Source organism: Anolis sagrei, chromosome 3 (assembly GCF_037176765.1).
Source record: "Anolis sagrei isolate rAnoSag1 chromosome 3, rAnoSag1.mat, whole genome shotgun sequence".
In the NCBI taxonomy this organism is placed as follows: Eukaryota; Metazoa; Chordata; class Lepidosauria; order Squamata; family Dactyloidae; genus Anolis; species Anolis sagrei.
The window spans coordinates 269,872,277-269,894,158 of NC_090023.1; the positions used below are offsets into that span (position 1 = coordinate 269,872,277).

The 21,882-nt window shown below is 44.9% G+C and overlaps 1 protein-coding gene across 4 annotated transcripts in view; it reads left to right on the forward strand.

Annotated features, from left to right (window-relative positions):
- The window catches only part of LPP (LIM domain containing preferred translocation partner in lipoma), a 398,174-nt gene that overhangs the window by 151,512 nt on the left and 224,780 nt on the right, over positions 1-21,882 (forward strand). For all 4 annotated transcript variants that reach the window (XM_067466127.1, XM_067466130.1, XM_067466126.1 and 1 more), the window contains exon 4: positions 13,117-13,320. In XM_067466127.1, the coding sequence (XP_067322228.1) occupies positions 13,128-13,320 (193 nt within the window). In that variant the 5' untranslated portion in view covers positions 13,117-13,127. The remainder of the gene's footprint in view (positions 1-13,116; positions 13,321-21,882) is intronic.

Sequence of the window (21,882 nt, forward strand, 5' to 3'; positions counted from 1 at the left end):
TTTCAGTGGAATATACTGCCTTGGAGTATGACAAAGTCTCCTTCTTTGGAGATTGAACAAAGGCTAGATGGCCATCAGTCAGGATGGCCATCAGTCAGGAGGGTGTCTTCCTGCACGGCAGAAGGGGTTTGGACTGCATGACCCTCGAGCTCTCTTCCAACTCTGTGATTCTATGATTCCTTAAAACCAGAGCTTGGGAAACGTACATTTTCCCAATATTCTCATCTAGCAGCTTCTGGCTTTCATCGCAGTGAAGTGTGTTCCAAGCTTTCAAAGTGCTCTCCAGGGTGCTGAATCTGATATTTCCATTGGCTCAGCAATTCAAGGTTTCATCTATACCAGTGGTTCTCAACCTGGGGTCCCCAGATGTTTTTGGCCTTCAACTCCCAGAAATCCTAAGAGCTGGTAAACTGGCTGGGATTTCTGGGAGTTGTAGGCCAAAAACATCTGGGGACCCCAGGTTGAGAACCACTTATCTATACCATACAGTGAATGTAGTTTGAGACAGTTTTACCCTGGGAGTTGTAGCATGGTGAGGCACCATGGGTCTTTGACTGAGAAGGCTGAAGACCTTGTAAAACTACATCTTCTTTCTCCATAGAGGTACTTTTAGAGTTCTCCTTTAAAGCTAGACCAAGCCAGGAATGAACTACAACTCCCATCAGCCCTAGCCAATCTAGCTAAAGGTAAAGAACTCTGGGAGTGGCAGCCCAAAAAAATTGAAAGGGTGTCACAATGCCAGGGCTCTGCCTTATTCAGGTAGAGATGAACCAAACAAACTCCCAGTTTGTGTTAAACAATTTAATTAAAGCAGCATTTACTTTTTTAATAGTCGAAAATATAAAACATAAAGATAACTCTCAGCCACAGAATATAAAACAAAACTGACAGCAAGTGCTGTTGCATGTTCAAGATAACACCATAGTCAAAAGGTCCAGTCCAGTGGTCAAACGCCACGAGTTCAATGAGCAAAGTCCAGAGATCAAGAGTCTATACCATAGTCAAAAGCCAGTCCAAAGATTCAAGGCTCCAAGGGTTCAGGAAACAGGTCAGGATAACGAAAATCCACAAACCTGGGGCAAAACCAGCAGCATCTACCACCAAAATAAGACAATACTTTTCTCCCGAAGATCGGTCCCAAGGCTAGCTCCTTATGTCCAGAAACACCCAGCTGCAGCCTATTTCTGGCATACCTCCACCTTTTTATTGCTTTCACCCACGAACTCTTACTTACAGATTACTCAACCCTTTAGAATGAAGACTTACATTAACCCTTCCATCACCAGCTGCTAGGCCTACCACCACCAACCACCAACAACTGCAGAACATGATACATGACAAAGGGCCACTTTCTCCCCTTGAGCCTGCATTTTGGGTCATACACTCACAGTTCAGAGCAATTGAAGAGAGATAGTGACAAGCTGGAATGTGTCCAGAGGAGGGCGACTAAAATGATCAAGGGTCTGGACAACAAGCCCTATGAGGAGTGGCTTAAGGAGCTGGGCATGTTTAGCCTGAAGAAGAGAAGGCTGAGAGGAGATATGATAGCCATGTATAAATATGTGAGAGGAAGTCACAGGGAGGAGGGAGCAAGCTTGTTTTCTGCTTCCCTGGAGACTAGGACACGGAACAATGGCTTCAAACTACAAGAAAAGAGATTCTATCTGAACACGAGGAAGAACTTCCTGACTGTGCGAGCCGTTCAGCAGTGGAACTCTCTGCCCCGGAGTGTGGTGGAGGCTCCTTCTTTGGAAGCTTTTAAACAGAGGCTGGATGGCCATCTGTCAGGGGTGGTTTGAATGCAATATTCCTGCTTCTTGACAGAAAGGGGTTGGACTGGATGGCCCATGAGGTCTCTTCCAACTCTTTGATTCTATGATTCTATGAAGCAACACGTCACTTTTGGGCCAGATTTTGGCTACTTTTCAACCATTTTTACAATAATTTGGGGAAATTTGGAGGGAGGGTCTTGGGATCTTTTGGGGGCATTTACTTAATAGGACCAAGGGCTATATGACCCTAGATATAGGTCAATACATGGGGGATAATACATTGGAGAAATTTGTCTTATTTGGGGCGAAAGACCCCTCTCCAAAATTCACCAGAAATGGGTTTGGGTCTTTGTGGGTCTCTTGGGGACATTCCATTAGGGGTCCCAAGGGCCAAACTCAGCCAATAAAGCAACCAGGGCCCAATCAAAGTGGGTTGGGTTACTTGTCCTTATCCCATCATCACTGGTGAAATATTGAGGAAGTCGTCAGCTTTCCAGTATGGACCAGCCCCACGAAACTTCCACGGTTCCAGTTCTCCTTCTTCTCCAAACCGGGTTTCACATCCAAGTCTTGGTGGTGTGTTTCGGCACCCGGCCAGATATCAAGGGCCCACTTCCTTACAAACAGAGACCCCCTCCCCTTCCCTGAAACCACAATGTGGTTTTCCCATCAAAGGGCAGGGCTCCCAAGGGAGGAGGGTTTTGCTTTCCAGTCCTGTTGCTCCTTCTGCTTCCTAAAATGCAGGTTTCGCTTCTGCCTCCTTTAGCATTTCGAGAAAACAAGAGAAAGAAAGGGTCTTTACATTCGAGTCTCGGTATTGTCTTTGGAGTTGTGTTTGGAAGGAATAAGGCTTTGGGGGATTCAGTCTTAAAGGGCACCAAGACCTTCTAACCATCAATCACAGTCAAAGGGTTTTCTTGGATGCCGAATTCATGCCATGGGCACCAAATGTACACCCTAAATCAAGCATGGACAAACTTGGGCCCTCCAGGTGTTTTGGACTTCAACTCCCACAATTCCTAACAGCCGGTAGGCTGTTAGGAATTGTGGGAGTTGAAGTCCAAAACACCTGGACGGCCCAAGTTTGCCCATGCCTGCTCTCTCTCTCTCTCTCTCTTTGTTGTTCATTCATTCAGTCGTCTCCGACTCTTCGTGACCTCATGGACCAGCCCACGCCAGAGCTCCCTGTCGGCCGTCACCACCCCCAGCTCCTTCAAGGTCAGTCCAGTCATTTCAAGGATGCCATCCATCCATCTTGCCCTTGGTCGCCCCCTCTTCCTTTTACCTTCCACTTTCCCCAGCAAGTGGACATACATACATACACACCTGCATTCGGATATGCCTTCCTCGAAAGCCGTGGCATCTGCAAAGAATGTGCATTTTTGTATATTTTAATTGGAAGATTAGATTATTTAAAAAATCTTTCTGTTTATTACCATACTAGCCGTCCCCTGCCACGCGTTGCTGTGGCCCACATGGGGGTTCTGTGTGTGAGGTTTGGCCCAATTCTATAAGTGGTGGGGTTCAGAATGCTCTGTGATTGTAGGTGAACTATAAATCCCAGCAACTACAACTCCCAAATGTCAAGATTCTATTTTCCCCAAACTCTACCAGTGTTCACATTTCGGCGTATTGAGTATTTTTGTAGAGTTTGGCCCTAGGTAATTTTCAATGGTAAGCAAACAGTATTTTGCGCCCCCCCCTCCCAACCAATCACTGATATATATTTTCTGTCCATCGTGGGAGGTCTGTGTGCCATATTTGGTTCAATTCCATCATTGGTGGAGTTCAGAATGCTCTTTGATTGTAGGTGAACTATACATCCCAGTAACTACAACTCACATATGTCAAGGTCTATTTTCCCCCAAGAGCACCTCAAGAGCGCCCCTCGGCAAAATCAACTATACTGCAAATGCTTACTTTGCGTAATGGGTTGCCGACTGCTAGGGCTGTTGTGTGCTGAGGGGGCACTCCTCAAGTGGTGGTCGAAGGGCATTTACAGAGGCACCTCTGCACCCCTTGCAAAATAAAAGTGTACTGCGACCGTTTACTTTGAGTAATGGACGAGCCGCCCCTGGGCACAGGGGTTTAACCCTTTGTGCAATCAGTGCTACCCCTCTATTCTGCTCTGGTTAGACCACACCTGGAATATTGTGTCCAATTCTGGGCACCACAATTGAAGAGAGATATTGACAAGCTGGAATGTGTCCAGAGGAGGGCGACTAAAATGATCAAGGGTCTGGAGAACAAGCCCTATGAGGAGCGGCTTAAGGAGCTGGGCATGTTTAGCCTGAAGAAGAGAAGGCTGAGAGGAGATATGATAGCCATGTATAAATATGTGAGAGGAAGCCACAGGGAGGAGGGAGCAAGCTTGTTTTCTGCTTCCCTGGAGACTAGGACGCGGAACAATGGCTTCAAACCACAAGAGAGGAGATTCCATCTAAACACGAGGAAGAACTTCCTGACTGTGAGAGCCGTTCAGCAGTGGAACTCTTTGCCCCGGAGGGAGTGTGGTGGAGGCTCCTTCTTTGGAAGCTTTTAAGCAGAGGCTGGATGGCCATCTGTCAGGGGTGATTTGAATGCAACATTCCTGCTTCTTGGCAGAATGGGGTTGGACTGGACGGCCCATGAGGTCTCTTCCAACTCTTCGATTCTATGATTCTATGATTCTATGAATGCAACATTCCTGCTTCTTGGCAGAATGGGTTTGGACTGGATGGCCCATGAGGTCTCTTCCAACTCTTCGATTCTATGATTCTATGATTCTATGAATGCAACATTCCTGCTTCTTGGCAGAATGGGTTTGGACTGGATGGCCCATGAGGTCTCTTCCAACTCTTCGATTCTATGATTCTATGATTCTATGAATGCAACATTCCTGCTTCTTGGCAGAATGGGGTTGGACTGGACGGCCCATGAGGTCTCTTCCAACTCTTCGATTCTATGATTCTATGATTCTATGAATGCAACATTCCTGCTTCTTGGCAGAATGGGTTTGGACTGGATGGCCCATGAGGTCTCTTCCAACTCTTCGATTCTATGATTCTATGATTCTATGAATGCAACATTCCTGCTTCTTGGCAGAATGGGGTTGGACTGGACGGCCCATGAGGTCTCTTCCAACTCTTCGATTCTATGATTCTATGATTCTATGAATGCAACATTCCTGCTTCTTGGCAGAATGGGTTTGGACTGGATGGCCCATGAGGTCTCTTCCAACTCTTCGATTCTATGATTCTATGATTCTATGAATGCAACATTCCTGCTTCTTGGCAGAATGGGGTTGGACTGGACGGCCCATGAGGTCTCTTCCAACTCTTCGATTCTATGATTCTATGATTCTATGAATGCAACATTCCTGCTTCTTGGCAGAATGGGTTTGGACTGGATGGCCCATGAGGTCTCTTCCAACTCTTCGATTCTATGATTCTATGATTCTATGAATGCAACATTCCTGCTTCTTGGCAGAATGGGGTTGGACTGGACGGCCCATGAGGTCTCTTCCAACTCTTCGATTCTATGATTCTATGATTCTATGAATGCAACATTCCTGCTTCTTGGCAGAATGGGTTTGGACTGGATGGCCCATGAGGTCTCTTCCAACTCTTCGATTCTATGATTCTATGATTCTATGAATGCAACATTCCTGCTTCTTGGCAGAATGGGGTTGGACTGGATGGCCCATGAGGTCTCTTCCAACTCTTCGATTCTATGATTCTATGATTCTATGAATGCAACATTCCTGCTTCTTGGCAGAATGGGGTTGGACTGGATGGCCCATGAGGTCTCTTCCAACTCTTCGATTCTATGATTCTATGATTCTATGAATGCAACATTCCTACTTCTTGGCAGAATGGGGTTGGACTGGACGGCCCATGAGGTCTCTTCCAACTCTTCGATTCTATGATTCTATGATTCTATGAATGCAACATTCCTGCTTCTTGGCAGAATGGGTTTGGACTGGATGGCCCATGAGGTCTCTTCCAACTCTTCGATTCTATGATTCTATGATTCTATGAATGCAACATTCCTGCTTCTTGGCAGAATGGGGTTGGACTGGATGGCCCATGAGGTCTCTTCCAACTCTTCGATTCTATGATTCTATGATTCTATGAATGCAACATTCCTGCTTCTTGGCAGAATGGGGTTGGACTGGATGGCCCATGAGGTCTCTTCCAACTCTTCGATTCTATGATTCTATGATTCTATGAATGCAACATTCCTACTTCTTGGCAGAATGGGGTTGGACTGGATGGCCCATGAGGTCTCTTCCAACTCTTCGATTCTATGATTCTATGAGTGGCTCCTTGGACATAGTATGAGACAATGAGACTCAGTGTGTGAAGCGGAAGGCATTAAGAAGAGGAGGAGATCACATCGTAGGTGGATGGACCTCATCAAGGAAGACACATCTGGCCTGACTTTGCAAGACCTGGGTAGTTGATATCCAGATCTCACGTATGGGGTCACCATAGGATTATTCCAATTGCAAGGCAAATGACAACAACCATCACAAGAAGGTGACTTAATTGTTGAACAAGCACTTTTGTCATTTGTTTTGAACAGAACTAGCCAGAACAAAGGATCTCTCTGAGCGCCTTCACTTGGGTTGGCAGCCTGTTGGTTTTCTTGTACATACGTTGCTCCTTTTTCTTTTTTCTCGACGCAGTGCCTCCGCAAAGAGGTTTTTTTTTTTTTGTCATTTTTGACGAACGTTGCTTTATTTGAAGAAGAAGAAAAGAACAGCCATCTGTTTGAGCACGAGACGAAATAACAAGACAGATCTGAAACTAAATATGTTCACATCTGCTTAGCAGAAGCTCCGAAAGACAAGCGAAGGAGCTAATGAGGGGCACATGCGGGGAAAGGGAGGAAGCATTCAAGCAGATGGGAGCCAAGGAGACTCTCGATCCCTCCCTCCAAAAAAAACCCAGATTCTGAATTTGTGTCACTCCTTTCTGGGCTCATTTTCTGTCTCTCTAGAGAGATTTTGATTTAATAGGAAAGAAAAGGAAGGTGGCTGTCCCTTGAACTCCACCTGTTTGCATTAAATGTTGAGAAAGTAGATGTGTTATTGGGTTGTTGTAGGTTTTTTCGGGCTATATTGCCATGGTCTAGAGGCATTATCTCCTGACGTTTCGCCTGCATCTATGGCAAGCATCCTCAGAGGTAGTGAGGTCTGTTGGAACTAGGAAAAAGGGTTTATATATCTGTGGAATGACCAGGGTGGGACAAAGGACTCTTGCCTGTTGGAGCTAGGTGTGAATGTTTCAACTGACCACCTTGATTAGCATTTGATTGCCTGGCAGTGCCTGGAGCAATCTTTTGTTGAGAGGTGATTAGATGTCCTTGTTTGTTTCCTCTCTGTTGTTGTGCTGTTGTAATTTTAGAGTTTTTTAAATACTGGTAGCCAGATTTTGTTGATTTTCATGGTTTCCTCCTTTCTGTTGAAATTGTCCACATGCTTGTGGATTTCAGTGGCTTCTCTGCATAGTCTGACATGGTGGTTGTGAGAGTGGCCCAGCATTTCTGTGTTCTCAAATAATATGCTGTGTCCAGGTTGGTTCATCAGGTGCTCTGCAGAGTTGACTAGTTGACTGGATTAAGAATGGCTGGCATTTGCCAAATGGCTGGCTGATAGCTTTAGGCTCTCGAGCCTGGCCTAGGTTATTGTTTGAGTCCTTGAATTAACATTCCTATCTAGCCCCAAGAGGTCAGATCCTTTGTCACACTGTCCTGCGACATTGAGTTCATGGATGAAATAGATGCTAGTTTAAGGAGATCAGGATGTGGCACAGTAGGGAGGCTTCTCTGGTTGAAGTAGTCTCCAGTGCCTTTCATGGTCCTTGATTCATGTCTGGGCAATGCTGCTGTGTTTGGTGGTCCCTCTGTAGACTTGTCCACAGCATGGTCTACAGGAGACTCCTGAAGAAGCGAGAGGATCGCTCTTGTCCTTTGCTGAACGTAGCATTTATTGGATTTTCTTGGTGGGTCCGTAGGTAGTTTGTATGTTGTGTTTCCTCATCAGCTTCCCTCTGCAATCAGTGGTTCCCTTGATGTATGGCAAGAACACTTTTCCTCTGGGTGGATCTCTGACTTGACTCTCGTGGCTTGTTCTCGGTCTTGCAGCTCTCCTGATGTCTGAGGTGGAGTCTCCATTGGCCTGTAGAGCCCAGTTGAGGTGGTTCAGTTCATCTTGTGTGTTATTGTCAGGAAGCTCTTCCTAATGTTTAAGTGGAATCCCATCACCTGGAATTTGAGCCTATTGCTTTATTATGTCCTAGTCTCCAGAGCAGCAGAAAGTTTTTCCCCTCCTCAATGGGCATCCTTTCCAATATTTAATGATGGCTACAATATCCCCTCTCAGCCTTCTCTTCACCGGGAATCCTAAGCTACTCCAGATAGGGAATCATGGCTTCCAGATCTTTGACAATTTTGGTTGCCCTTCTAAGGACACCTTCCATCTTGTCCATCTCCTTCTTGAATTGCTTTGCACAGAACTGGACACAGAGTTATCATTACAGGCAAAGAGTTCTCACCAAACTTGGCACTAATAGTCAATATGCCCAGATATGAACCCTGGTTGAGTTTAAGGAAAATAGACCTTGACATTTGGGAGCTGTAGCTGCTAGGATTTATAGTTCACCTACAATCAAAGAGCATTCTGAAACCCACAAATGATAGAATTGGGCCAAACTTCCCACACAGAACCCCCATGACCAACAGAAAATACGGTGTTTTCTGATGGTCTTTGGTGACCCCTCTGACACCCTTTTGTGAACCCCGCCAGCCCCAGGGGTCCCGATCCTCAGGTTGAGAAACACTGTCCTAGACTCCCAGGGATTCATCCTGGAATCACATTGGCTTTTTTAGCTGCCACATCACACTCTTGGCTCATGTTCCCCTTGTGGTCAACTAAGACACTTCAATCCCTTTCACATACAGTGTTTCCAAGCCATGTGTCAACCATCCTATATCTCTGCATTGAATCCTTGAACCGTGGTTCAATGAACGCAGGTTTATTTGAGGTGAGGTCTAACCAAAACGGAATCAACCCCAGTCTCCTATGATGCAGTCTAGAACTGTGTTGCCTTCTTTTAGCTGCTCTAGGTGCTCTTACTGCCTATTACAGGGAAAACCAGCTCATCCCTAATCCATCTAAAACACAGATATCTGCCTTTCACCTTAAGAACAGACCAGCATCCTGAGCTCTTGAGGATTACCTGGAAAGGAAGGAATCCCACTGGAGCATTGCAGTGCACCCAAATACCTGGAAGTCACTCTGGACCGTGCCCTGACCTACAAGAAGCACTGCCTGAACATCAAGCAAAAAGTGGGTGCTAGAAACAATATCATACGAAAGCTGACTGGCACAACCTGAGGATCACAACCAGATACAGTGAAGACATCTGCCCTTGTGCTGTGCTACTCTGCTGCTGAGTATGCATGCCCAGTGTGGAACATATATCACCACGCTAAAACAGTGGATGTGGCTCTTAATGAGACATGCCACATTATCACAGGGTGTCTGCGCCCTACACCACTGGAGAAATTACACTGTCTAGCCGGTATTGCACCACCCGACATCCGCCGGGAAGTAGCAGCCAATAGTGAAAGGACCAAGGCAGAGACATCTCCAGCCCATCCCTTGTTTGGGCATCAGCCAGCACGCCAACGACTTAAATCTAGAAATAGTTTTCTAAGATCTACTGAGACACTCGCCGGAACACCTCAGCAAGCGAGAGTCCAAAAGTGGCAGGCTCAAACCCAGAACCCCAATCCATGGCTGATACCAAATGAGAGACTCCCCCCCTGGGCACACAGAAGACTAGGCGATTTGGAAGGCGCTGAACAGACTGCGCTCTGGCACCACGAGATGCAGAGCCAACCTTCAGAAATGGGGCCACAAAGTGGAATCCACGACATGTGAGTCTAGCCATGTATAAATATGTGAGAGAAAGCCACAGAGAGGAGGGAGCAAGCTTATTTTCTGCTTCCTTGCAGACTAGGACGTGGAACAATGGCTTCAAACTACAAGAGAGGAGATTCCATCTGAACATTAGGAAGAACTTCCTGACTGTGAGAGCTGTTCAGCAGTGGAACTCTCTGCTCCGCAGTCTGGTGGAGGTTCCTTCTTTGGAAGCTTTTAAACAGAGGCTGGATGGCCATCTGTCAGGGGTGATTTGAATGCAATATTCCTTCTTCTTGGCAGGGGGTTGGACTGGATGGCCCTTGAGGTCTCTTCCAACTCTTTGATTCTATGATTCTATGGAGAAGAGCAAACCACTGACCAACGTGAGCCCTGCCACATGCACAATGGAGGACCTTCTTGCAGCAACACCAGAGGCACTCCAAGTGGCCAGATACTGGTCAAAGGACATTTAATCAATTACCAAACTCACAAATTTTGTATTCTGTCTGTTTGTTTGTTTTGTTCTGTTAGAATTGTAATATAATTGACTGGTTGCCCTGACACGACAAATAAATAAATAGCTGCCACATTGCACTATTGGCTCATGTTCACCTTGAATATTTACGAGCAACTAAACTTCCTTCTTAGAGTCCCACTTGCACTCTTTCCATCCTGCTTCTCAAGCTTTTCTTCCCTCAATTGGGGTCCCTGCTCTTTGCAACCCATTTTGGGGAAGATTAATCTTTTCTGTGCCCTTTGGTGAGCCTTCTCCTTCATTATGATCCCGTGGAAGCTTTTGCAATCTGATGTGGTTAAGTGGGCAGTGAATAACGAGGCTGCCGCTCCGCACGCTGCCAAGAAATAATCCCCATAACCGGCACCATGTGTCGAAATCCTTTCTCTTGAGGTTTATTGCATTCCTTGTCCAAAGCCAGATTATTTTTCTCCGCCGCACCAACAAGTTTTTCACCATCGCTTTGTATTCCGGAGTATTTATTGTGGTCATTACGGCAGCCCTGGACTATAAAAACCATGTTAGTAATGATGCTTTGCTGTGGGGGGAAACATATCCCACAGCATATCTGGAATCCTTGGCATGAAAATCTATCTGTTTTCCCCACAGACTAAGTGAACAAGCCGTACTCTTTAAAAAAACATGGAACTTGTACTCTGTTCATCTCACCACCTCATCTCAGATCATATTTTCTCCCATTTGGGAGCATTGTCTGTCAAGCTGACCTTGGTTTTCTGTCACAAATGATTCTTTGGGGTGCATTTACACAGTAGAATGAATGCAATTCGACACTACTTTAATTCCTATGGCTCAATGCTGTGGACTCCTGGGATTTGTAGTTTGGTGAGGCATCAACACTCTTTGACAAAGAAAGTTACAAGTGTTATTAAAGACTTTCATGACCAGAATCACTGAGTTGTTGTGAGTTTTTCAGGCTGTATGGCCATGTTCCAGCAGCATTCTCTCCTGATGTTTCACCTGTATCTGATTGGCTGTGCAGCTTCATGGCTACTCGATGCTACTCAAGCTCACTAACTGCAATACTCAAACTTGCTTTGAACAGACAAAGGTCCTTTTTCCCACAGGTATATACACACTCCACTTGCATCACTGCCAACAGAACCTCTGAAGATGCCATTAGCCACAGATGCAGGCCAAATGTCAGGAGAGAATGCTGGCCACACAGCCCAAAAAACTCACAGCAACCCAAAGCTAAAGGTTTTGCAAAACTAAAATCCTCAGTTTTCCATAGCATTGAGTCATACTTGAAGCGCTGTTGATCGAATTAAATCCTAATCATAAAATCATAGAGAAAAACTTTCCACTTACTGAAAAGCAGTGGAATCAGATACTCAAAGTAATGTATCTCTCCTTATGACCCATCTAGGATGTTAAGATCTTCTGGGGAGGCCCTGCTCTCGCTTCCTCCTACTTCGCAGATGTGTCTGGAGGGGATGAGAGACAGGGCCTTCTCAGTGGTGCCCCCTTGACTGTGGAACGCCTTGTCTAGAGATATAAGATTGCCTCCCTCCCTCCTGAATTTTAGAAAAAAAGGTGAAAACCTGGCATTTTGAGCACGCCTTCCCAAATACGGCATAACTAAACGGAATTATGGACCTACTTGATAACGCAATGGAATAACAATTGGACATGGAGACGCTCACGATAATGTTTTAAGGCTTTGTACGGTTTTTATTTCTTGATTTTCTTGATTGTTTTTACTTGTTATAATTGTTGAGGCATCAAAATTGTTGCCAATTTATGAACCACTCTGAGTCGCCTCTGGGCTGAGAGGGGCGGTACATAAATATAGTAAATAAATAATAAATAAATAATAATGAAGCATGCATCCCGACATTAGAATCATAGAATCCTAGAGTTGGAAGAGACCTCATGGGCCATCCAGTCCAACCCCATTCTGGCAAGAGGCAGGAAAATTGCATTCAAATCACCCCCGACAGATGGCCATCCAGCCTCTGTTTAAAAGAAGGAGCCTCCACCACACTCTGGGGCAGAGAGTTCCATTGCTGAATGGCTCTCACAGTCAGGAAGTTCTTCCTCATGTTCAGATGGAATCTCCTCTCTTGTAGTTTGAAGCCATTTTTCTGCGTCCTAGTCCCCAAGGAAGCAGAAAACAAGCTTGCTCCCTCCTCTTTATGACTTCCCCTCACATATTTATACATGGCTATCATGTCTCCTCTCAGCCCTCTCTTCTGCAGGCTAAACATGCCCAGCTCCTTAAGCTGCTCCTCATAGGGCTTGTTCTCCAGACCCTTGATCATTCTCCTCCTCTGGACACATTCCATCTTGTCAATCTCTCTCTTGAATTGTGGTGCCCAGAATTGGACACAATATTCCAGGTGTGGTCTAACCAAAGCTGAATAGAGCATGGGGAGCATGACTTCCCTAGATCTGGACACTATGCTCCTCTTGATCAGGCCAAAATCCCATTGGGTCTTTTTGCCACCACATCACATTCCTGGCTCATGTTTAACTTGCTGTCCACGAGGACTCCTAGATCTTTTTCACACGTACTGCTCTCGAGCCAGGCATTGTCCCCCATTCTGTGTCTTTGCATTTAATTTTTTCTTTTCAGCACATAAAGGGTTAAAGAATTCAAACTTCAGGAAAAGAAGATAAGCCTCAAAATTAGCAAAAATGTTCTCACTCTAAGAGCTGTTTGACAATGAAATATGCTGCTGCGTAAAGTCCAGTGGAGGTTTTTAAAAAGAGGCTGGATGGCCATCTGTCAGGAGAGCTTGGTTTGTGTCTTCCTGAGTGGTGGAAGGGGGTTGGATTGGATGACCCTGGGGATTACCTTCCCCCCCTCTGATTCTATTATATGCATTTATGTGTAATTATCTGAATATGTATATGTATGTTTATATCTGTCTGTCTTCTTCTCCCCTTCTTCTTAGCAACCCAAGAGATGTCTCACCCATCATGGTTGCCACCAAAGAACTCGGGGGAGCCCGTCGGCCACGTCACAGCCAGGATGGAGACCACGCATGCCTTTGGGACCCCCAGCGTCTCCATATCCACACAGCAGACACCCAAAAAGTTTGCTCCAGTTGTGGCCCCCAAACCAAAGTACAATCCCTATAGACCACCAGAAGGAGAAGGTAAGAACGTCATGATTATTTTCAACAATTTGTAACCTACTCTCTTCTAAGGGTCCAAGGAACCTGGCAAAAAACAAGAGGAGAATCACAGAATCCTAGAGTTGGGACAGCCATCCCAACCAATCCCTTCTGCCATTCAGAAAGACACAATCCGATCCCTCTTAGCAGATGGCCATCCAGCCTCTGCTTAAAAACCTTCAGAGAAGGAGGAAACTCCACCATAGGAGCCCATATTCTCCTAGAGTTGGAAGGGGTCCCTAAAGGTCATCCAGTTTAGTGCTCTTCTGTGATACAGAAAGACACTATCCAGTCTCTGTTGGAAAAGCCTCCAGAGAAGGAGCCTAAGCCAGACTCCCAAACATGCAGTCAAACAGCTAATATTCTTCCTAATATTCAGATGGAATCCATTTTCCTGCAAATTGAATCCATTCCTCCATTGTGTCCTAGTCTCTAGAGCAGTGTTTCTCAATCTGGGGGATGGGACCCCTGGGGGGGGGGGGTCATGAGGGGTGTCAGAGGGGTCGCCAAACACTATCAGAAAACACAGTATTTTCTGTTGGTCATGGGAGTTCTGTGTCAGAAGTTTCTTCCTAATATTCAGATGGAATCCATTTTCCTGCAAATTGAATCCATTCCTCCATTGTGTCCTAATTGTGTCCTAATCTTTAGATCAGTGTTTCTCAATTTGGGGGACGGGACCCCAGGGGAGGGGGTCATGAGGGGTGTCAGATGGGTCGCCAAACACTATCAGAAAACACAGTATTTTCTGTTGGTTATGGGAGTTCTGTGTCAGAAGTTTGTCCCAATTCTATCGTTGGTAGAATTCAGAATGCTCTTTGATTGTAGATGAACTATAAATCCCAGCAACTGCAACTCCCAAATGTCAAGTCTATTTTCCCCAAACTCCACCATTTGGGCATATTGAGTATTCATAGAATCAAAGAGTTGGAAGAGACCTCATGGGCCATCCAGTCCAACCCCATTCTGCCAAGAAGCAGGAATATTGCATTCAAATCACCCCTGACAGATGGCCATCCAGCCTCTGTTTAAAAGCTTCCAAAGAAGGAGCCTCCACCACACTCTGGGGCAGAGAGTTCCACTGCTGAACCGCTCTCACGGTCAGGAAGTTCTTCCTCGTGTTCAGATGGAATCTCATGCCAAGTTTGATTCAGATCCATCATGGTATGAGCCCACAGTGCTCTCTGGATGTAGGTGAACTAAAACTCCAAAACTCAAGTTCAATGCCCACCAAACCCAAATTTCTTATACTGGGGGATGGCGGCTCTTCAGTAAATGAATGAAGCTGCCATCCTTTTTCAGCTGGAACAGAAATAAATACCTCCATGGCTTCTGCTTCAACTTGGTGAGATTTATCCTGGAATATTGACAACTCTTTTCTTACTAGGCTAAACCCATAGTTGCTTGGATCTCACTATCCACAGCCATTCTTGACAACAGCCCTACAAATCAGCTTTGTGCTTTGCATTGTACAGTTAACACACTCACTAACTGATCGCTGAGCCTGGAACCTCAGGTCTCGGCGGTGTCCAGGGGAGCATTTGCACAGTTAAAACTTGGCCACAGCTGCGCCCATATCTTGGGAAGTCAGACTTGACCACAGTAGTCCACGCTCTAGTTACATGCCGTATAGACTACTGCAATGCTCTCTACATGAGGTTGCCTTTGAAGACAGTCCGGAAGCTTCAACTAGTCCAACGAACGGTAGCCAGATTGTTAACAGGAGCATACAACCCCCTTGTTGTGCCAGCCTATAAAGCCCTAAATGGTTCTGGACCAACTTACCTATCCGAACGTATCTCCCCTTACGAACCACTGAGGACTTTAAGATCATCTGGAGAGGCCCTGCTCTCGGTCCCTCCTTCGTCACAAGCACGTTTGGTGGGGACGAGAGACAGGGCCTTCTCAGTGGTGGCCCCTCAGCTATGGAATGACCTAGGGAGATCAGATCTGCTCCCTCCCTCTTGATGTTTCAGAGGCAAGTTAAAACGTAGCTATTCGAGCAAGCATTTACAAATGCAGAGTAGCTAATACGGGAAATCGAATGACCTGACAATGGAATTGGACAACGCTTGAGAATAATGAGACGCTGATGATGTCGCTTTTATTGTTTTTATGATGTTTTATACTGTTTAATGTTTTTTACCTATTACATTTTATGTATACTGATTTGTTGGAAACCGGCTTGAGTTGCCAATTGGCTCAGAAAGACGGTATACAAATACAGCAAATAAATAAATAAATAATAAAGTTCTTACATGCTCCAACAACACACACACACACACACACACACACACACACCCAGAGAGAGCAGTGTTTCTGCACAAAAAAATGAATTTCCTGCACAGAAATACTGTCTTCTGAACGGAAAATGCTCTTTCTGGCACAAAACTACTTTGTGCGAATCTTGCACAGACTGCAGATAGTCTTCCAAAAGGGCAATGCTTTCAACAACCTTCTTGCAGTGAAGAGAAATTATTGCTTGGGTCACATTTTGTTTCCTTTGAGAACAAAATTAGCCATGAATGACATCTTCAATGTGTTTGTGTGTGGACAGAGGGGAAAGTATACCATTGCGGGAAAGAACGCTGTTATGACTTCCATCTGTAGGATTCTGAGAAAAAGTGATTTTTATATTGACTATAAATATGATTGCTTTTTTATTACTGGACATTTTAATGAGGATAGAGATGACTGTAGTTTTAAAGTTTTATAATGTTTATAGACTCCCTCAGCTTGAAAGAAACACAACAGGATTCCAGGCCTAAGCTTTGAAGCGAAAATTGGGCCCATATTTTGGGCACAAAGGGAAAATTAAAATAGTGACTTCGGAATGTGTCTGCACTGCTGAATTAATGTAGTTTCATGCCACTTTAACTACTATTGCTCGGTCTGCTGCATCTCAGCAGGAGTTCACCTTGCTCACAGCACTCACCAGGAAACCAGATTTATTTATTTGTTTGTTTGTTTATTTATTTACAGTATTTGTATACCGCTTTTCTCACCCCAAGTGGGACTCAAAGTGGGTTACACATACGTAATGGCAAAATTCAATGCCAGTACAAACAATTACAGTTATACACTACAATTAGACATAAATCAAGTTAAAAGCAGTACATCCACAAGCAATAAAACTGTTGCAACCCAGATCAGGAAACAAGACGATACTTGATCTAACGATACTTGATCTAACGAGACAGCCCGGGGAGAGACACTTTAAACTAAAGAAACTGTTTCAGGACACGCCTCCAGGCTTTGAAGCTTGTGCCTTCCTTTCCTTTAATCTGCTTGACCTTCGCAGACTCTGCAATTAGAATCATAGAATCATAGAATCAAAGAGTTGGAAGAGACCTCATGGGCCATCCAGTCCAACCCCCTGCCAAGAAGCAGGAATATTGCATTCAAATCACCCCTGACAGATGGCCATCCAGCCTCTGCTTAAAAGCTTCCAAAGAAGGAGCCTCCACCACACTCTGGGGCAGAGAGTTCCACTGCTGAACGGCTCTCACAGTCAATTCACTCCTGTTTTTCCAAATCTGTCCTTTTCTATCCTCATTTAAAAAAGGCAGGTGCTAGCTCCTCTGGAGAGCTATCACCACTTGATTCTGAAACATTCCCATCAGGAAATGCAGTTTCACTTTCCAAGCCACTGACCTCAGAATCAACAGTTTCCAAACCATCAGGGGAAAAAACATGTTCAGTAGCCTGTTCAGTTGCATCAGGAAATACAATCAGAGAATCAGGTTCAGGTTCACACGCAGGCTGAACCCCAACAAAAACAATAATTAAAACAATGAAACAGTCTCGTCGTTCCGTCGAATCGCCGTTCCACTCATTATCTTTCTGAAATGCTGTATATATTTACTTCTACTACCCGAAGGCCTGGTCCCAAAACCATGATTTTAATTTTTTTCTAAAAGACAGGAGGGAGGGAGTGGATCTTACCTCATTTGGGAGAGTGTTCCATAGGTGGGGGGCCACAGCCGAGAAGGCCCTGTCTCTCGTCCCCGGCAGATGCATCTGTGCTGTTGACGGGAGCAAGAGCAGGGCTTCCCCAGATGATCTTAGATGGGATGTAGGAGTGGATGCGTTCAGACAAGTGGTAATAAACAGTTTATTGATAAAACACATAGAAGGACCAAATACACCTTTAGCAAATAATAGGGTAAAAATCTAAGTGTTACTATAGAAAGGAAGTCCCTCCCGCAAGTCCAGCGGGAGGCAGCCAGACTGCTCACTGGAGCGTCATACAGGGAGCATACCACCCCCCTGCTGTGTCAGCTCCATTGGCTGCCGATCCAATTCCGAGCACAGTTCAAAGTGCTGGTTTTGACCTACAAAACCCTATACGGTTCCGGCCCAGCGTATCTGTCTGAACGGATCTCCCTCTACGTCCCACCTCGGAGTCTAAGATCTTCTGGGGGTGCCTGCTCTCGACCCTGCCTCTATCACAAGTGAGGTTGGCGGGGACGAGGAGCAGGGCCTTCTCAGTGGTGGCCCCTCACCTGTGGAATTCACTCCCCGGGGAAATTAGATTAGCGGCATTCCTCCTTTCATTTAGGAAAAAAATTGAAAACTTGGATTTGGGACCAGGCATTTGGACATTCTGGCAGGTAAAGAAAGGACTTGACGATGGAATTGACAAAACGGAATGGAACTATGGAACTCTGAACGCTGAACATGAGATTAGTTTTACTGAATTGTGTTATCTATTGATTATTTTAACTCGTTAATTGTTTTAACTGCTGTTTTGTATGTATGTATTAGGCTTGGGCAATCCATGGTTCTAAATGGTTCTAAAGTACTTACAAAATTAAAGTTCTGGTGGTGAAAATTTCAGAACTCTAACAAAACTCTCAAAATTTCATAATAAATGGCAGTTCCTAATTGGTTCTGTCATTAAAATCACCAATAATGAAATAATAATTAAATTTTGAAAGTTTTGTTAGAGTTCTGAAATTTTAGAACCATGGATTGCACAAACCTAGTATGTATATCTTGTGTAGGCATCGAATTCTGCCTTTTTGTAAGCCGCCTTGAGTCCCCCCTCGGGGGTTGAGAAGGGCGGGGTAGAAGTACCAGAAATAAATAATAAATAAATAAATATGCAATAGGTAAAGAAGAGTTAAAACGTGAACATTAATCCAGAAAACAATTAACAAAACAAGAGCATGAATCCATAAAGCATGAAGCAAAACTTGACAAGGAATCTTGGACCTTGAGCTTAAAGCATGAACCAGGAACAAGACAGGAGTTTCCCACTCCAATTGCAACGTTGCTTGATCTGAAATCCTAACAGCTCTCTCTCTCTCATGTAAGAACTGTTGGAGTTCAGCCTGTGATTGTGTTTCAGGATCAGGGTGCTTTGGATGTGGGGAATGAGGTTAATGAGGTTCAAGATGAGTTTCAAGATGGCAATGGTTTGGTCAGTGATACTGATGCAGGGAATAACGAGGAGATCCCTATTCAAAGTGTAGTTTCCCATGAGACTGTCCCTGAGGGGTGTGGGGATGATGGTGTGCTTTCTGAATTGTTACCAGAGAGTTCTCATGAGAGAGAACATGAAAATGAAGCATTGTTTAGAATCATGCCAAGTTCTCGTCCTTGTTCATGGAAGCCTTGCTTTAAAGATTCATGCTAAGATATTTCTTGTTTCATGGTTTTGATTCCTGGATTTCAAGCTTTGGATCAATGTATTCCTGATTTTCTGGATTGTATTGGAGTTGAGTGGACTTTGCTTTTATGGACTTTTCTGAACTCTACCTTGGACTAATTTGTTCCTGCTTATCTTCTTACCTAATTGGATTTACCCATTTCTTTAAAGTGCCTTTTGCTTTATTTATTTTATTTTATTTTTTTACTTATCTTCAATGTCTTTGAAGATGGTTCGGAAACTTCAGCTAGTCCAACAGGCGGCAGCCAGATTACTAACTGGGGCGACATACAGGGAGCATACCACCCCCCTGTTGTGCCAGCTCCACTGGCTGCCAGTCCACCTCCGAGCCCAATTCAAAGTGCTGGTTTTGACCTATAAAGCTCTATACGGTTCTGGCCCAGCCTACTTTCTGAACAAATCCACCCCTACATCCCATCTTGTAATCTAAGATCATCCGGGGAAGCCCTGCTCTCGCTCCCGTCAATTGCACAAATGCATCTGGCGGGGACGAGAGACAGGGCCTTCTTGGCGGTGGCCCCTCGCCAAATGAGGTAAGATCTGCTCCCTCCCTCCTGGCTTTTAGAAATAAATTAAAATCATGGCTTTGGGATCAGGCCTTCGGACAGTAGATGTCTGTAAAATTTAAAGGACATGGACTGGAATGATAATACGACTGGCGAGACTGTTTTTATTATTTATTGTTTTAATGATTGCTTATGTACTGTCTAATTATGATTTATGTTTAATTGTGGTTTTATTATTGTGGTTGTTACGGTTTGGCATCGCGTCAGTGTCCAATGTATGGCATCGAAGTTTTGCCAATTATGTGTAAACCGCTTTGAGTCCCCTTAGCGGTGAGAAAAACGGTATACAAATACTGCAAATAAATAAATAAACAAATAAATAAATAAAATGATTTATTTTTCCTATTCAACATATGGTGTTTACAGTCAGAGGATTATTCCTGTCCTGGAGTGCAACAAGGACTGCAAAACATGAACGCATTCCATTGACCTTGAGAGGCATACTTCTCCCTTTCCTCCCCATGTCTTTGCTTGTACCTGAATTTCCTCCCCCTCAGGAGTAGCCTGGTATCTCTGTCTAAGCCAGCTTCTTCTTTGGATTAACTAATGTTATCCTCCCTTCGCTGCCTGTTGGCTTCCAAAGCAGATTCATTCCCACACTCAGAAACAACATCTTGCTCCAAAATCCCCTCCATTTCCCTAATTGGAGAACCATCTTGCTCCAAAACCCTCTCTGTCTGGGCACGCACCGAAGCATTAGACCCTGCACCCCCAACCCCTCATCATCATCAGCTGGCTACATCAGCTGTGTTCCATAGCACAACGCAGTGCTATGGAAACCTGGGAGTTGTAGTTTGATGAGGCATCAGAACCCTTTGGCTAAGAAAGTGAAAGACTTCATAAATTGCCTAGCATTGTGCCTTAGGAGTTCAAGTGGTGCCAAACTGCATTAATTTGACAGTATTGATCAGGCATGGGCAAACTCTGGCCCTCCAGGTGTTTTGGACTTCAACTCCCGCAATTCCTAACAGCCTACCGGCTGTTAGGAATTGTGGGAGTTGAAGTCCAAAACGCCTGGAGGGCCAGAGTTTGCCCGTGCCTGGTATAGATGCACCCTATAGCATCAGGAAATGAACATAGTACTACTACTTTTCAATCTCGAGTTGTGATATTTTTGATGAAAGGGAAGAACGTCTGGCAGAAGGAGCTTACTCATGTTCTGCATTCCTCTATTGCAAAATAAAAAACCCACACAATGTAATAACATACAAAACCAAGGGTTGTTTTTAATTTTTACGGCGACTTGTGCCAGCAGCTGAGTCAAGCGCACCAGAAATGGAAAGAGGCAGAATGACCCAAAACGGTGCTCTTGAAATTTTCCTTCTCCTCCCTGACTTTTAGATTAATACTAAAAAGCCATTAGGAAATCTCCATTGGTTTTTGAACTTCCTTCCTTCCTTCCTTCCTTCCTTGTTTGTTTGTTTGTTTGTTTTTGTTAGGTAATGCACTGTTAGACAGGAATACATTGACTGTAACCCTAGTGTGCTGAACTGGTGGAAAATACAGTTCTAATGGGCATGTGATCACACATCTACTGAAGGATGAAGTGGGTGATAATTTGTTACTGGAGGGGCATAATGTCCTCCATGATTTTTATTTGCCGTGTCAGGGCAACCAGTCAATTATATTACATTTCTAACAGAACAAAGCAAACAAACAGACAAAATACAAAATTTGTGAGTTTGGTAGTTGATTAAATGTCCTTTGACCAGTATCTGGCCACTTGGAGTGCTTCTGGTGTTGCTGCAAGAAGGTCCTCCATTGTGTCTGTGGCAGGGCTCAGGGTGCATTGCAGCAGGTGGTCAGTGGTTTGCTCCTCTCCACATTCGCATGTCGTGGATTCCACTTTGTGGCCCCTTTTCTGAAGGTTGGCTCTGCATCTCGTGGTGCCAGAGCGCAGTCTGTTCAGCGCCTTCCAAGTCGCCCAGTCCTCTGTGTGCCCAGGGGGGAGTCTCTCATTTGGGTTGAGGTTCTGGGTTTGAGCCTGCCACGTTTGGACTCTCGCTTGCTGAGGTGTTCCGGCGAGTGTCTCTGTAGATCTTAGAAAACTATTTCTAGATTTAAGTCATTGACGTGTTGGCTGATGCCCAAACAAGGGATGAGCTGGAGATGTCACTGCCTTGGTCCTTTAACTATTAGCTGCTACTTCCCAGCGGATGTCAGGTGGTGCAATACCAGCTAAGCAGTGTAATTTCTCCAGTGGTGTAGGGCGCAGACACCCCGTGATAATGCGGCATGTCTCATTCAGAGCCATCCTCCATGATGACATGATGGCAACAGTCTTGGACAGAAATGGCTCCCAAA